Source organism: Coregonus clupeaformis, chromosome 20, assembly GCF_020615455.1.
Source record: "Coregonus clupeaformis isolate EN_2021a chromosome 20, ASM2061545v1, whole genome shotgun sequence".
In the NCBI taxonomy this organism is placed as follows: domain Eukaryota; kingdom Metazoa; phylum Chordata; class Actinopteri; order Salmoniformes; family Salmonidae; genus Coregonus; species Coregonus clupeaformis.
Genome location: NC_059211.1, coordinates 37436354 through 37453726, shown reverse-complemented (window position 1 = coordinate 37453726; position 17373 = coordinate 37436354). Strand labels below are relative to the sequence as shown.

Here is a 17373-nt window from a genome sequence, read left to right as displayed (position 1 = left end):
GCAGACACTCTTATCCAGAGCGACTTACAGGAGCAATTAGGGTTAAGTGCCTTGCTCAAGGGCACATCGACAGATTTTTCACCTAGTACTTCTGCTATAGAGTTTAATGACACCAATATGTTTTCTGTATCATGTACAGATCATAGGGTCTTACAGGAAGCATGTATAGGTCTAAAAAGGGCCTACAGTTTCATCATGATAAAACAAAAAAACAAAAGTTATACAAATGTTAAAAGCATGTTAAACATTCTTCCTCCCAATTAAGTTCCGATGAGAGAATTGCCAGAACAATCTGAGATACCACAAATATTTTCCGCAGGTTTGGAATCACCCTAATACAATCAAGTGTGAAACTAAACAAACACAAACACCCCCCTCTACATCTCCCTCCTCTCATTCCACTCTTCTTCATTGATTTTTAGATGAACAAAACATCTTACCAGAAATAGATGTTACAGATTGTACCTTTAAAGTGCTTCTTTCAAAGCTGCATACTTGCATATCTGCAACCCAGATTTGCTAGCTTGGCTTTTCTCTCCTCTCTTCTTTCTGTGCATCTCTCTCTCTTCTCTGTAGTTGCCTGAGATAGAGCCCTGACCCCTGCCACTCTCTCCTCTGTTTACCGGAACGTTCCACTCCGCTCCTGGCCACGGAACAGCCCTTTTCCAACTGCCCTGCCAGAAGAAGACGCTGAGAAAAGCAACAGTTTCAGAGTTTGAGCTGGATTCAATGGTACATAAGGGGCTGGAGGAGTTGGGGCAGGAGAGATGGGTTTGGGGTAGAAGCTGTGAGGACAGGAGAGGTGGGGTGTGTTTAGACAAATTTGTCTGAAATTCTACCTAGAATTTATTCAGTTCAATTTAATAAATCTTTATTTTCTCCAATGGGCAATTCATGTGCAGCATAAAAAAGCGATGGGTTTGGGGTGGGGAAGTATTTCCTTTTCCATGACTTCTGTGAGGTGGACCCTTGCCTAGCTCTCTTTCCTGACCTAAAAGCATTTGATGTCTGGCTGTACAACAGAGGCTGCACAGGGGGCCTTTGTGCCCTGCCTAAAACCACTGAACAGCAGTGGTTGGGTTATGTGTTACTGGGGCTGAGTTTGATGCACAGCCAATCAACTGGTCAGGGAAGAGGGATGCTTGAGGCTAGCTGAAGGAACTGCACGTTTTCTACTCCGGGGCTCAGAGACAGAGACAGGAATGAGGGAATAGAGATGGAGACAAGATGAAGAGGTACAGTACAGGCAGCAGTGAGCGGACACAGGAGCCCTCCCCTGAGTGAGCTGGGTTCCACAGCATAGCCAGCCAGCAGTGTTAAATCAAACTCTGCTCGCCATTAAAACTGCTCCCACGTCCCACCCCTCAAAAGGGAACAGGCAGAGAGGAGAAGCTCTGAATAACAGCCAGGCCACTCTGCTGAAATGGAACATTTAGTCCAACACCACCACCCACGCATAAGTAGGCCTAACTCTCCCAAAATTACATCCTGGCAAGCCTGACAGAATCCCTGTAGTCCTAGGGGTTAGGGGAAATGGTTTAAAAACCGGAATGGTTCTGTTACTAAGTATGCTTGTTTAAAAACTAGCCTAAATGAGATCTACATGTTTTCTACATGTTTTGAAGATTTAGGTGAAGTGTTTAGTTCCCCTCTGCTCTCACACTCTTCATGGTGAGGCCAAGGCTGCAGTTATTATCAGCCTGCAGCACTCACACACACCTCCCAACATGAGAGCGAGGGTCCCCTCTTCACTGCTCTGTCTGCTGTTACACTTAAATATGTGTTTGACATAACATGACACTTCCCGCAGGGACTACATACTGTATGGATAAAAGCATCTGCTAATTGACGTAAAGGCTGATACTGTAAGTAGGCTGGTTGTTTCTGTTTGGTCAGTCTAGTCACAGAACACCTCACAAACCCAGGACCTAAACCTTTAGAGAGCAATACCTGAGTCTGCAGCGGCTTGGAGAAACTTAGAGAGGAACCAGGACCAGTCATTACTCTGAACATGTGTTCGCCTCAGGGAAAAAAAGTGTGTAGGAGTCAAGCAGGCAGACCAGCTTTGTCATACTATATATTTTATGTGATAACCAAGCTGGTGTTGAGGCCCACCTGAGTGTGTGTTGTGCATGTTTGGTATTTGTCTGCCATTGGTATAATGACTGCAGCAGCCGTGGTCATCTGGAGGGCTCGTTACAGTTTGCAGGCTTTCGTTTCCAGCCCATCACTTACACGCCTGATTCTACTAATACATAATTATAATTGATTAGTTTAAAGAGATGTGTTAGTGCTGGTCTGCAGCAAAAGCCTGCACCCCAGTAGGACCAGAGTTTCTGCTGAACTGTATCACTAATGTGTGTGTGAGGTCTGTAACGGGTGTGTTTCTCCTCCTACAGAGGGAGACAGAGCGGGAGGAGCAGCCTGAAGACGCCAACATGCCTCCGAAGTTCAAACGACACCTCAATGATGAAGAGGTCACGGGATCCATACGCAGCGAGAGGGTGAGACACGGGTGGAGGGAGGGATGGAGCAAGGTTCAAGGGTTTTTATTAGTTACATTTACAAAAACATGAAATCTGTTTCCCCAGTGCAAACTCATTTAAGACAGGAATTAAAAACATGGGGGGAGAGAGCAGTTAAGAGAGGGACATTGCAGGGGTACAGAGAGGGAAAGGCATCCACATCCGGCAAGTGGAAATGATCCTAGACGTAGGAGACACAGATGGGTCATGAACGGAGGGGAAAATTGGAAACATAAGAGAAGGAGATGGAGAAAGGGACAGAGGGATTAAAGAGAACAAGAGATGGAGAGATGACACTCCAGAGCCCTTTAGCCAAACATATGTTCTCCATCATAGTTCCTCAGTCTTCCTCTCTCCCTTCGCTTCTCTGAGGTTCAGAGAGGACCCCTCCCTCCTCTGTCTCAGCATTGTGTTGTTGTGTTCAGCTGAAATCAAAGAGAAACACAGAGACTTGCTTCTTATATACAGATCTGTCATCTTAATTTGATCACCCTTTTGTTGAAGAAAGTTTTCCTCCACAGGAAAATGCAAATGGCCGCAAATGGGCTTTGTGTTTTACATAAATGCAACAGAAACCTGCATAAACCCTTTCTCTTCATGCGGGGACAGTTGAGTCATTAATTCAGATTCAAGTGATAGAATTTGCATTCAAATGGAGGCCATCTGTTTCCTGCAGGAACAGAATGGCCCAGTCAGATCCTGGTGCTACAGAAATATTTTCCTCCTGTAATAATTGGGGTCACATTAAGATGCCACATCTGTAACACACACACCCCTCTCCATTTTCCTCCTTCCATCTCCTCTTCTCTGATATTAGCTCCCAGTCCTCTCCTGGCTCCTGGGATCAGACATCCAGGAGTTGGACAGAGCTGAGTAGTGACATGCAGTCAGATGGCTGGGATGGAACATGGGTAGAGGATAGGCAGAAGGTGGGTTTGAACCACTCATCAGATAAAGGCTTGTCCTTATGATCACATTCTGCTAGTTATCTGAGGTAAATTTATATACAGTAAGATATACACTATATGCACAAAAGTATGTGGACACCCCTTCAAATTAGTGGATTCGGCTATTTAATAATAATAATAATAATATGCCATTTAGCAGACGCTTCAGCCACACCCGTTGCTGACAGGTGTATAAAATCGAGCACACAGCCATGCAATCTCCATAGTAACATTGGCAGTAGAATGGCCTTACTGAAGAGCTCAGTGACTTTCAATGTGGCACCGTCATAGGATGCCACCTTTCCAACAAGTCAGTTCGTCAAATTTCTGCCCTTATAGAGCTGCCCCGGTAAACTGTAAGTGCTGTTATTGTGAAGTGGAAACATCTAGGAGCAACAACGGCTCAGCCGTGAAGTGGTAGGCCACACAAGCTCACAGAACGGGACCACAGAGTGCTGAATCGCGTAGGGCGTAAAAATTGGCTGTCCTCGTTTACAACACACACTAGCGAGTTCCAAACTGCCTCTGGAAGCAACGTCAGTACAATAACTGTTCGTTGGGAGCTTCATTAAATGGGTTTCCATGGCCGAGCAGCCACACACAAGCCTAAGATCACCATGCGCATACCAAGCGTCAGCTGGAGTGGTGTAAAGCTCACCGCCATTGGACTCTGGAGCAGTGGAAACGGGTTCTCTGGAGTGATGAATCACGCTTCACCATCTGGCAGTCCGACGGATGAATTTGGGTTTGGTGGATGCCAGGAGAACGCTACCTGCCCCAATGCATAGTGCCAACTGTAAAGTTTGGTGGAGGAGGAATAATGGTCTGGGGCTGTTTTTCATGGTTCGAAATCTTAATGCTACAGCATACAATGACATTCTAGACGATTCTGTGCTTCCAACTTTGTGGCAACAGTTTGGGGAAGGCCCTTTCCTGTTTCAGTATGACAAAGCCCCTGTGCACAAAGCGAAGTCCATACACAAATGGTTTGTCGAGATCGGTGTGGAAGAACTTGACTGGCCTGCACAGAGCCCTGACCTCAACCCCATCGAACACCTTTGGGATGAATTGGAACGCCGACTGTGAGCCAGGCCTAATCGCCCAACATCAGTGCCCGACCTCACTAATGCTCTTGTGGCTGAATGGAACCAAGTCCCCGCAGCAATGTTCCACATCTAGTGGAAAGCCTTCCCAGAAGAGTCGAGGCTGTTATAGCAGCAAAGGGGGGACCAACTCCATATTAATGCCCATGATTTTGGAATGAGATGTTCGACGAGCAGGTGTCCACATACTTTTGGTAATGTAGTGTATTTATATGACTGAGGATAGATATAGACTTTATGGAGCCCTCTCTGGCAGGTTTGTGGGGATTCCTCTCCACTGTAGTTGCCAGACTCTGATAGGCCTGCTGTCTGTTATGGTTGTTATGGCCAGAGCCATAGCTGTAGGCTATATCCTACCTGTCCCTGATAGAATAAGATTGAACAAGGCTCTGATTTCCCCTGGTATGGATCTGATATCCCTGATAAGGGTGTGGTTTACCCCAGTCTGTCTGAGTTACCTGGTAATGGCTAGTAAAGTCCACACGACAGGAGAAAAATAAGAAGCAGAGACATTCTGTCTATTCTGTAGCCAACTCTCCACCTGAGAAAGCTTTACAGAACCATCCCAGTCTGTTTTATACCATTCTTTCACTGTGATCAGTTTCATAAACAGTCTATTATAGGGTCTTAACTGAGATCAGTTTTAACCCACATTATATGTCTTATGTAACACATCAATAGAAGAGTCTGGTAAGCTGACCTCAGATCAGCCAGTTTCTGGAAGCCTCCCCACTACTCAGCTCCTCTTAACAGACTCCATGCTCTAATACACTGTGAAAGGCAGAAGACAAAACAAACAACATTCTCTCTCAAGTAATGTTCCTAGCAACAAGACACACAGGAGACCAGCACAACCGAGCAGAAACATAACTTTTGTTAGCTTATGTAAGCAAAACAAAACAGGAAAATAGATTAGATGTAGCATCATTTCTCAATGATAATGTAATTGATTTGATTTGCTTCCATATCATTGTATTCCATGTCAGTGGTGTTGATATCAGTGGTGGTGTGTTCCAGTGTCTGACCTCTATCCTCTGCCCTCTAACCATTGCCCCCTCACAGAGGAACCTGCTGGAGGAAGACTCTGATGAAGAGGAGGACTTCTTCCTGTGAGTAAAACATTAGTGTGTTTGTTTGTGTCTGAATTGACCGCCTGTTTCTTATACAGTGCACTGCTTTTGACCAGAGCACACATTGGGCTGCAAGGCTGTGTATGTGAAGCTACAGATTCTCTGTATATTTCTTTCAGGAGGGGACCAACTGGACCCAGATTTGGAGCTGGAAGTGACAAAATCAGACAGTAAGTTTGTGTGCACATGCAGTGTGCGTGCGTGTGTGTTTGGGAGGGGAGCATGAATCTACACTCTGTCATATTAGAAATTATGAACGAAAGACGTAATTCCCTTGTTTGTTAATATTGAATTTCTTCTGCTTTTCTGAACCATCAACAAATCTGACTGAACTTTTTTTATGAGTTCTTTCGATTCATTATTTTATTGAAGAACTATATATGTTTCTGTGGAACTGCTGAACACAGTTGATTTAGATGGTTCTGGATATACTGCCTCTTAGTAGTACTGCCTCGTATTGGAACCCTCGCTGATACCAAGGTAGAGGTCATCTTTTGGGCAACAGGTGTTCTAGCGGTTGGTCTGATGTCACCGCCAATGCCCACAGCACATCTATATCTGTTCTAGAATCCCAGCGCCACGGCTCTTCCTCTCTGTCCTGTCTATCTCCTCCTGTCTGTCTGTCTGTCTGTCTGTCTGTCTGTCTGTCTGTCTGTCTGTCTGTCTGTCTGTCTGTCTGTCTTACTGTACTGTATTGTCTGTTCAGTAAAAAATACAAAAGAGTGGTGATGTCCAGACAGACCCAGGTCCCTTGGTGCATCACACCATGTATCGCTTGAGTTTCCTCAGTCATTATGAATACAACACTACACACATTAAAATGGTCTAGGATCAAAATCACAAAGTGAACAGAATTATTTCCATCGTGGTCCTCCTCGTTATCAGATGGGCAAGCGAACGCACATCTCAGGCACTCTAAACACACTTTACACACAATTAAATTGAAGAAATACATACAATATACAGTATGTCATTCAAATAGGCCTGCCTACATGTGATCACAACAAGAAACTAGAAAATAAAATCCATTAAGAAAAATTGTGACTTGCTTCATTCAGCTCTTTGAAAGTATATTTGTGGCAGTGGATAGGATAGCCTGAACATGTGAACGTTGGTTTGGTGTCTCTAGCTTGAACGGTTCAAGAGTTACTGTGGGAGGTTATTTTATGCTACTTTATGCACATTTATTTAGCACATGTCTATAGTTATAGTTGATAAGATTCAAAAGAATTTGAAGTTAGGATAGCCTGAATGTTTTAAAGTTGGTCTTGTTTCTTAATTGGCTAAGGAGCAGGACCATTTTGAATAGCTACCTCTGTATTCCTATGGTCCTCATTCAAACCAATGTTTATTTATTTTAAATGGTTATAGTTCAGAAGGTGTGTATACTATAAAAAATATTTTGACAAGCAATCTAAGTAGGGTCAGTCTGAACATCTCAACGTTGGTTTGGAGTTGATAGCTTAAATGGTGAAAGAGGAGATGGGTCTAGAATTTTAGATTTCTTTACCATTATAGTCTATGGCCCTTTTTTTTGCCATTGAAATGCATTGGTATCCATAGCAACGTCTCCTTTGGGCTGCTCAATGACGAGACATGAGAGAGCTGTTAGCTGACATTAGCTAGATACTTTTCATCAATCTAAACTCCAACAAACAGTTGTAACTTCGATTGGTAGCAGATACAGTGCCTTGAAAAAGTATTCATCCCCCTTAGCGTTTTTCTTATTTTGTTGCATTACAACCTGTAATTGAAATTGAGTTTTATTTGGATTTCATGTAATGGACATACACAAAATAGTCCAAATTGGTGAAGTGAAATGAAAAAAATAACTTGTTTAATAAAAATCTAAAAAATAAATAACGAAAAAGTGGTGCGTGCATATGTATTCACCCCCTTTGCTATGAAGCCCCTAAATAAGATCTGGTGCAACCAATTACCTTCAGAAGTCACATAATTAGTTAAATAAAGGCCACCTGTGTGCAATCTAAGTGTCACATGATCTCAGTATATATACACCTGTTCTGAAAGGCCCCAGAGTCTGCAACACCACTAAGCAAGGGGCACCACCAAGCAAGCGGCATCATGAAGACCAAGGAGCTCTCCAAACAGGTCAGGGACAAAGTTGTGGAGAAGTACAGATCAGGGTTGGGTTATAAAAAAATATCCGAAACTTTGAACATCCCACGGAGCACAATTAAATCCATTTTAAATTGTTTGAAAGAATATGGCACCACAACAAACCTGCCAAGAGAGGGCTGCCCACCAAAACTCACGGACCAGGCAAGGAGGGCATTAATCAGAGAGGCAACAAAGAGACCAAAGATAACCCAGAAGGAGCTGCAACGCTCCACAGCGGAGATTGGAGTATCTGTCCATAGGTTCACTTTAAGCCGTACACTCCACAGAGCTGGGATTTACGGAAGAGTGGCCAGAAAAAAGCCATTGCTTAAAGAAAAAAATAAGCAAACACATTTGGTGTTCGCGAAAAGGAATGTGGGAGACTGCCCAAACATATGGAAGAAGGTACTCTGGTCAGATGAGACTAAAAGTGAGCTTTTTGGCCATCAAGGAAAACGCTGTCTGGCGCAAACCCAACACCTCAAACCCAACACCTCTCATCACCCCGAGAACACCATCCCCACAGTGAAGCATGGTGGTGGCAGCATCATGCTGTGGGGATGTTTTTCATTGGCAGAGACTACTAAACTGGTCAGAATTGAAGGAATAATGGATGGTGCTAAATACAGGGAAATTCTTGAGGGAAACCTGTTTCAGTCTTCCAGAGATTTGAGACTGGGATGGAGGTTCACCTTCCAGCAGGACAATGACCCTAAGTATACTGCTAAAGCAACACTCGAGTGGTTTAAGGGGAAACATTTAAATGTCTTGGAATGGCCTAGTCAAAGCCCAGACCTCAATCCAATTGAGAATCTGTGGTATGACTTAAAAATTGCTGTACACCAGCGGAACCCATCCAACTTGAAGGAACTGGACCAGTTTTGCCTTGAAGAATGGGAAAAAATCCCAGTGACTAGATGTACAAAGCTTATAGAGACATACCCCAAGAGACTTCCAGCTGTAATTGCTGCAGAAGGTGGCTCTACAAAGTATTGACTTTGGGGGGGTGAATAGTTATGCACGCTCAAGTTTTCTGTTTTTTTGGTCTTATTTCTTGTTTGTTTCACAATAAATAAATATTTTGCATCTTCAAAGTGGTAGGCATGCTGTCTAAATGAAATGATACAAACCCCCCCAAAATCAATTTTAATTCCAGGTTGTAAGGCAACAAAATAGGACAAAAATGTCAAGGGGGGTGAATACTTTCGCAAGCCACTGTAGGGCTGTGGCGGTCATTCATGACATTTTGTCAGCCAGTTATTGTAATGCAAAAGACTGCCGGTCTCACAGTAATTGACGGTTAATTAACATAAATATGTTTAGCAATACTCCGGCCTCTACACATACAAGCTGCTGATGTGTGCCTTTGAACATCTACATTTTAACAAGTCTAATAAATCAATTTAATATAAACCATAACAATAAATCAATTATTTATTTTAGGTAGGTAAAGAAACATTATGATATGACAAATGTATTTCAGATTAACAGAATATGAGTTGGCCTACTCTATGTTATCTGGCTATGCTCCATGCCATAGGCTGTAGGCTTGTTCATTTAGCAGACAGGATATGCTTATGTCCCATGTCATTATTTTATATTATATGATTTGATAGTAAGAAGAATATAATTGAACTTAGCTGAATAAAATAGAAAGGATATTTTTCCCATTCTGGAGCAAGTGCGCATATGAAGGCTATGTTAAGCGTAAAAGTGATCATTTGAAACAGGTCCTATAGGCTAAGCTAGATTTAGTTATTTGGCAACTTTAGTTGTTAATGATACAAACCTTAAAATGTCTTAGAAATCGAAACATAGACGGGCAGCATGATGCAAAAAAAAAAAGCTTATGCTCTGTTCCTTGCCTTAGGCTGCACACACTGTTCTCTCATCAAGTGACCATATCACCCATCAGACTATTCTCAATTTAATATTGTCTTTACTATTATGTTAAATTAGTTTTAGATTTAGAATGGCCCATTATGAAATGGGCAGGAACAGGGGCAGGGGGAAAAAATGAATGTCATCCGCCTATGCAGTCGAATAGCGAATGGAAGCTGCTTTCCCGCCTGTTCGGGTAGGCTACTCCGGTTATTTCACTCCATGCATCAACCATTGTTTGAGGAGCATGCAGCCTCAGGTGATATTCTGCCAAAACTCTGTATGCCATGGGCTCCCCAACTCTGTTCCTGCAGCTACCAAGTGCTTAATTTGGGAAACCAAGTGAATTCTGTCGGGAACATCGTTTTCACAATGAAACATATTTCATTAAACTGTTGACTTCTCCTCTCTCTGCGTGCTTGAGAAAGTAATGAAGGAGAAAGGGGAGGAGATGGAAACGCACAGTGGTGATATATTATTACTAGGCTATTCAAAATCAAATACAAATTCACTATTGTAGGCTAACTCTGTAAGCCGCCCTGCACAATCAATGAACCAACAGCATCGCCTAGGCCTATACGTTCTCTCTGACTCATGAATAGAAACTTTGAAATGAAGCATAAGGTAACCAGTCCATCTAGTATGCATTATAATACAGTCCACACTCAAAGGTGATTACTAGAATTTGATACATTTTGGATTATAGGCTAGACCAATGTTTTTCTGTGGTGCATAATATGCATAGGCTATGTGTTGTATAAGAACTGCGCAATCATTATTTTAATAAAGTTTTTTTTTTCAGGCTTGGGCTCATATATAGGCCTATGCGTATGTATGAGCTCTAATGTGTGTATGTATGGGTGTTTTGAATTAATCATCACCTTTGAAAGAGCTGTCCATTTCATTGTTAGGCTTTGAAACAACATCCACAATGACCGTGTTTTCCACTGTTTCAATCTGTTGTTGAACTTCTTTCTTCAAATTGATCAATTACAATGAGGTGAGTTTTAAAAGCACAATACTGTTTTGATGATAAGTGTTTGATGTGATTTTCGATTGCATTGATGTCAGAGTGGTTAGAAGGACAATAGAGCCCTGAGTACCAGGCCATTAGCGAGTTGGATACTACCAATGCATGTCCAGAGTGCATAAGAGGAGATTACTCATGACTGCCGGTGTGGCAGTAATACGGTTCTGTTCTGATTCCAGATTTGAATAGCAGAGAATTAGACCAAGATGTCATACCCTCTTAAGTTTTTGTGAGAATCCATAGCAACAGCTCCGTTTGGGCTGCTCAATGGCGAGACATGACAGAGCTGTTAGCTGGCATTATCTAGCCACTTTTTGTCACTCTAAACTCACACAAACAGCTGTAACTTTTGATTGGTGGAAGATAATACTGTTCTAATTCCAGATTTGAATAGCAGAGAAGTAGACCAAGATGTCACACACTAACGGTTTGTCTAAAGTGCTGTGAAAGTTAGATAATTTTGTTGATGCGGTTACTAAAACAGCTGTATCGTTAGATTGGTAGAATATATTTTTGAACTGATTTCAGATTTGAATAGCAGATAAATAAAGGAAGATTTCATATGCTCTAACTTTTGTCTAACTTGTGGGTAAAGTAGCTGATTTAAATGGTGTAAGAGGAATAGCGTTGTAAATAATATAACTGTAAGTCAGAAATAAGTGGTACAATATTTAAAGTGGAACTGACGGTATTTTAACTACTTCGCAGATGTGAAACAGACAATCATATCAGTAAAAAATATAAAATTCCCTGTTTATGCTTCAAAACCAGCTGTATAAGATGTTTTAAAAATAGGTTATATTTGACTCAAACTTCCATGACGTACAGTAAGGCATTGTTGGCAGAATAGATGGATGCAGTTCAATGCATGATTAATATAATTCACCAATACATTTCTTGGTAGATTGCTATCAGGTTGTAAATAACAGCCGGTCTGTCACGTTGTTTGCTGCCTCAATGACTCAATATTTTAAACAAAAACAGGATGCTGTAACTAAGGCTGGGAATGTCAATACAATCAAACTAGCAAGGGCAATGATCACAAGTCAGTCATAATGTGGTTAATAGGCTAGCGCATGTGTCAAACACAAGGCCCGCGGGCCGAATAGGACACACAAGCGAGTATAAATGAGTAATCTACTAATTACAGCCTCAATTGCACTGCTTTCATGTGTCCGGTTTACAGCGTACAGCGGAGGGAAAGTGTACAGACACATGCCACAGTCCTAGCTAGGCTACAAAAATGTTGCATTCTGGCTTCAGTTTTTAAAGCTTGACAAAGAGTAACCAAAAAACAAAACCTGCAGCAAAACACCATACAGCAATGCTGCATTCAACCGCACCGGTGATCCATGCAGTCCAAATGTTTAAATGTTACAACAACCTATAGCTACGCTTTTGTTATTTGGAGTTATTAAATACTTTTTGATTAGGGTCGCAGCATATTATGCAGATCTGCAAGCATAGCAGCAAAGGCTGGACAAATATTACTTATCTATTTTGTTTTAATATGTTAAAATGCTTTATACAGCATCCTTATATACATAAGGGGAAATTAGAAAGGGACATATTTTTTCAAATAAAACAATGGCCCGCATATTCGTTTTTTTCGCAATATGGCCCGTGTGCTGATTTGAGTTTGACACCCCTGGGCTAGCGTATTTATTTATGTAGCTAGCTATTTATTTAGCAAGCTAAAAACACAGAGCCTAATGTTAGCTAGCTGCTGGGAGGATGTCATGTCATTAGAGTAGTGGGCAGGGACGGCTTGTTCAATAGGGCGATATGGGCGACGCACTGCCAAACGGGAAAAGGAAGGGATTTTTTTTCTAATCAATTATAAAAAAAAAAAAAAAAATATATATAATTTTTTTTATAAATTTATAAAAAATTATATCACGGCAACAGCAGTTATCAGTGTTCACGTCTGATCTGCCAGCCACTAAATGTCAAATCAGGCTAAAGTCGTGCTTCAAATGGCCCCGCCCGTTTTTTGGGCGATTTCAGTCAGGTTGAAAATCGCCCAGAAGTCTCTCTTAGCCTGTCATGTAAAATCTATTTTTTTCACATTTCAAAGCTTTCAATACATTCTCTATGGGTGTCTGTGTGCATGCACTTACGCGCTTTCGTCATACGTGACGTAACGTTGAACGTAACTAAGACAATGGCGGCTATCAGCGTCTATGTTGCGACCTGCAGTGTGGCGTTATTTTATGTTTTTAATTTGTAGACTTAGTTTACAAACATTCTGCAAACATTCTGCTTTGGACTGATCTTCGGTTTTGGACTGATCTTGTTGATCGTGTACATACCCGCTACGGAACGGACTAAATAATGAAAACGCTGCTGGCAGAGCGGTGGAGCCGGCCACCTTCACCCTGGTCAGAGCGGACCGCGATCCTGGTAAGAGAGCTGACTGTACCCCGACATTGAACTGCTTTCTGTGTCATTGAACCTTACTATTGTTGATAAAACAAGTTTACTGGAGAACGGAGAAAAAGTAGAGACTTTTGGACAAGGTGGATAATTGTATAATATAAGGCAGTTTATTCAGAGGTAAAGATATCTGCAATCGCGTTCACGGACCCGTTCGTCAAACTCTTAGGGAGCTATAAATCAAGCCCCATTACTTACCATATCAGATAAGAGAAATTGCTGCAGCTACATATATTTTACATCCTGGCCCTACATAGTTCACTATTTGCATCACTTACCAAAATATTACATGTGGTCATATATGCTTGGAAAGTGGAGATGCCATAGAACGTCAAAAAAGTAAACATTGCTGGAGACACATTGCGTTTGCTAGCGAAGAGATTTGTTGTGGCAAATGAACTTGGGCTGGGAATTGCCAGGAACCTCACGATAAGATATATGCATCAGCATTGCGAGTCTCATGATTCTATACGTATTGCGATTCGATACTGTGATTTTATTGCGCACCATATGTCTGTTGCAGAGGGATCAGAAAGCCATGAGAACGAAGTTTTGATCAGTCATGGAAATAAAAGTGCTGAAAACAAATTGGCTCCCAATGTGAAAAGATTGACAACAAGCTATGAAGGAACAATAATGGTGTTTTGGTGCAGGTACAGCCAACTAGCGCTAAAATATTGCGATATTGTCAATACAGTATATCGTAAAGTATCACTATGTAACTCGATTTCTTTCACCCCAATCCCTCAAATTAACGGTAAATAACTGAATTGTTTGCCCCACATTTAGCTAAGATGATTAGCTAGCCAGCTAAAATGTTTTATTTAGTTAGCAGTCGCATCTACAATAGTTTACTGTCAATAACATGTCTCCAAAAATGACGTGGTGTCTCCAATTGTGTTGACATTTTACAATTGCAATGCGCATCCATGAGTATCCACTTTCTGTAGCTCAGCTGGTAGAGCATGGTGCTTGTAACGCCAAGGTAGTGGGTTCGATCCCCGGGACCACCCATACACAAAAATGTATGCACGCATGACTGTAAGTCGCTTTGGATAAAAGCGTCTGCTAAATGGCATATTATTATTATTATTATTATTATTATTATTCTGAAGAGAGCCCCGAAACATTGTGTGCAGACATTTTATGCAATAAATGAAGTAGGTTCAATCTAGTAGTTCTGATCTTCTGATTGGTCCTGATGAGTTGGGCGAGGTCCCCTCCAGGCTACTGTCACTGTTGCATTGGCTCTGAGTCGGGTTCTCTGTCTTCAAATGTTCAGCCTAAGAGAGGGGATTTTTGTGTGTGTGTGTGTGTGTGTGTTTAACAGTGATGATGTGTGTGTGTGTGTGTGTTTAACAGTGATGATGTGTGTGTGTGTGTGTGTGTTTGTGTGTGTGTGTGTCCTCAGAGCAAGAACTCGTGAGTTGGAAGAACTGAGAGGCCTATGGCGTGGGTGTTGTCCTTGGCCACCTGCTGACAAGGCTGACAAGATAGGACCCTTTTGTCCATTGTTATTGGATAGGAACATAACTTATAACCAGCTCCTGACCTAAATAGATCTTAGCACAACATTTTACTCAACATATCATATTCCATATTCACTATAACAAATATATTTACTACGACATTAGCAAGAACCGCCACATCCTCAGCCGGCTAATCCAGTGTGTGAAGTTTTGCGGAGTGTTTGAGTTAGCTTTGCGAGGCAAAGATGAAACTGAGGGCTCCACCAACCCTGGTAAGCCAACACTTTTGAGATCAGTCAATAAATGCTTCTGGTATTGACTTATATGCTGCCCCTGTCTTCATGTTGTTGCTGGACATATCTTTTTTTAAATGTGTGTAGGTCACCTAAATCATCAGAAAAATTGCCCCTCCTGAGAATTTTTTCAGGAGCCGCCACTGGTAGTGGGTGAGTGACCAACCTTTTTCCTCTCATATCGTTTTTCGGTGGCTACAGCTAAAGATGCAGGTGTCGTTTGGTTAACTAGCAAGAAATGTGAATCGCTTTGCTAGCTAGCTATACTGAACTTGGAACGACTTATCCACAGTTAGCATATCTCTTAGTTGTCAATCAAATGTATTTGGCATTGATCAAATGGGCGGGCAGGCAGGCAAGTTCCCATTCAGTTGTCAAAACGTGGGTTGGGACAAGCATTCATTGGCAGGCAGGCTGCAGAAGAACGAGCAGGCTACTATTCCCCATCGTTTATCATTGCAATTTTGATGGCCAACTAACTGAACAGTTTGAGAGGGTTTATCTAATGTTCCCTCGTTAGATTTTAGCTCATCTCGCTCTGGCTAGCATTAGTTGTTGATCTTGTTGATGTGCATTACCAACTGAGGGAAAGAGAGCCTACCTTTACATGGTTGTTTGATCAATAGGACTGTGAAGTTCCCAAATGGAAGAGGACTCCCTTGGTATTTACATATTTGCAGGTGTATTTTGTGGCAAATGCATTATAATGATCTAAAGTTGCTAATGCCTGTAAACACACAGTTCAGTTCAAAGTGAATGATGGCAGATGGCTTATTTGCATATAGGCCTACTGTAGCTCTGATTGGCTATGGCACACCGGTCTGCGTAGACACTGTAGACACTGTCATTTAGCAGAGCGACTTACAGTTAGTGAGTGCATACATTATTTTTCATACCCTCCCCTACCCTGGACGACGCTGGGCCAATTGTGTGCCGCCCCATGGGTCTCCCGGTCGCGGCCGGCTACGACAGAGCCTGGATTCGAACCAGGATCTCTAGTGGCACAGCTAGCACTGCGATGCAGTGCCTTAGACCACTGCGCCACTCAGGAGGCCTATTTATTTTATTCACTGAAGTGTCCAAATGCACAGCCGCTTTCCCACTATATTGTGTTAGACTATTCACAAATGCCTTACTGTACAGTGGGGGAAAAAAGTATTTAGTCAGCAACCAATTGTGCAAGTTCTCCCACTTAAAAAGATGAGAGAGGCCTGTAATTTTCATCATAGGTACACGTCAACTATGACAGACAAAATGAGAAAAAATTATCCAGAAAATTACATTGTAGGATTTTTAATGAATTTATTTGCAAATTATGGTGGAAAATAAGTATTTGGTCAATAACAAAAGTTTCTCAATACTTTGTTATATACCCTTTGTTGGCAATGATACAGGTCAAACGTTTTCTGTAAGTCTTCACAAGGTTTTCACACACTGTTGCTGGTATTTTGGCCCATTCCTCCATGCAGATCTCCTCTAGAGCAGTGATGTTTTGGGGCTGTCGCTGGGCAACACAGACTTTCAACTCCCTCCAAAGATTTTCTATGGGGTTGAGATCTGGAGACTGGCTAGGCCACTCCAGGACCTTGAAATGCTTCTTACGAAGCCACTCCTTCGTTGCCCGGGCGGTGTGTTTGGGATCATTGTCATGCTGAAAGACCCAGCCACGTTTCATCTTCAATGCCCTTGCTGATGGAAGGAGGTTTTCACTCAAAATCTCACAATACATGGCCCCATTCATTCTTTCCTTTACACGGATCAGTCGTCCTGGTCCCTTTGCAGAAAAACAGCCCCAAAGCATGATGTTTCCACCCCCATGCTTCACAGTAGGTATGGTGTTCTTTCGATGCAACTCAGCATTCTTTGTCCTCCAAACACGACAAGTTGAGTTTTTACCAAAAAGTTATATTTTGGTTTCATCTGACCATATGACATTCTCCCAATCCTCTTCTGGATCATCCAAATGCACTCTAGCAAACTTCAGACGGGCCTGGACATGTACTGGCTTAAGCAGGGGGACATGTCCCTGGCGGCGTAGTGTGTTACTGATGGTAGGCTTTGTTACTTTGGTCCCAGCTCTCTGCAGGTCATTCACTAGGTCCCCCCGTGTGGTTCTGGGATTTTTGCTCACCGTTCTTGTGATCATTTTGACCCCACGGGGTCTGTCATAGTTGACGTGTACCTATTATGAAAATTACAGGCCTCTCTCATCTTTTTAAGTGGGAGAACTTGCACAATTGGTGGCTGACTAAATACTTTTTTTCCCCACTGTATGTCATTCCCAAACATTTTATGAAAATGTGAAAATTACCATATCTAAGTGCTCGCTTGTCAGAAAATTGTGTCTTAAAAAAGGTGTCATATTCTTCCTGGGGGTGAAATGAACAGGTTTAAATAAGATTTCATGTTGCTAAAACGCTGTCAGTTCCACTTTAAAG

General features: G+C 42.1%; 1 protein-coding gene across 6 annotated transcripts in view; it reads left to right on the top strand.

The window, feature by feature from the left end:
• vamp4 (vesicle-associated membrane protein 4) overlaps nucleotides 1-17373 on the top strand; it is a 30403-nt gene that overhangs the window by 2172 nt on the left and 10858 nt on the right. For 2 of the 6 annotated variants that reach the window (XM_041839184.1, XM_041839185.1), the window contains exons 2-5: nucleotides 659-732; nucleotides 2400-2504; nucleotides 5638-5684; nucleotides 5825-5875. In XM_041839184.1, coding sequence (XP_041695118.1) covers nucleotides 730-732; nucleotides 2400-2504; nucleotides 5638-5684; nucleotides 5825-5875 — 206 coding nt within the window. In that variant the 5' untranslated portion in view covers nucleotides 659-729. Of the gene's footprint in view, nucleotides 1-576; nucleotides 733-2399; nucleotides 2505-5637; nucleotides 5685-5824; nucleotides 5876-17373 lie in introns of all 6 variants that reach the window. The other 4 variants (XM_041839182.1, XM_041839183.1, XM_041839187.1 and 1 more) reach the window with 2 other exon arrangements.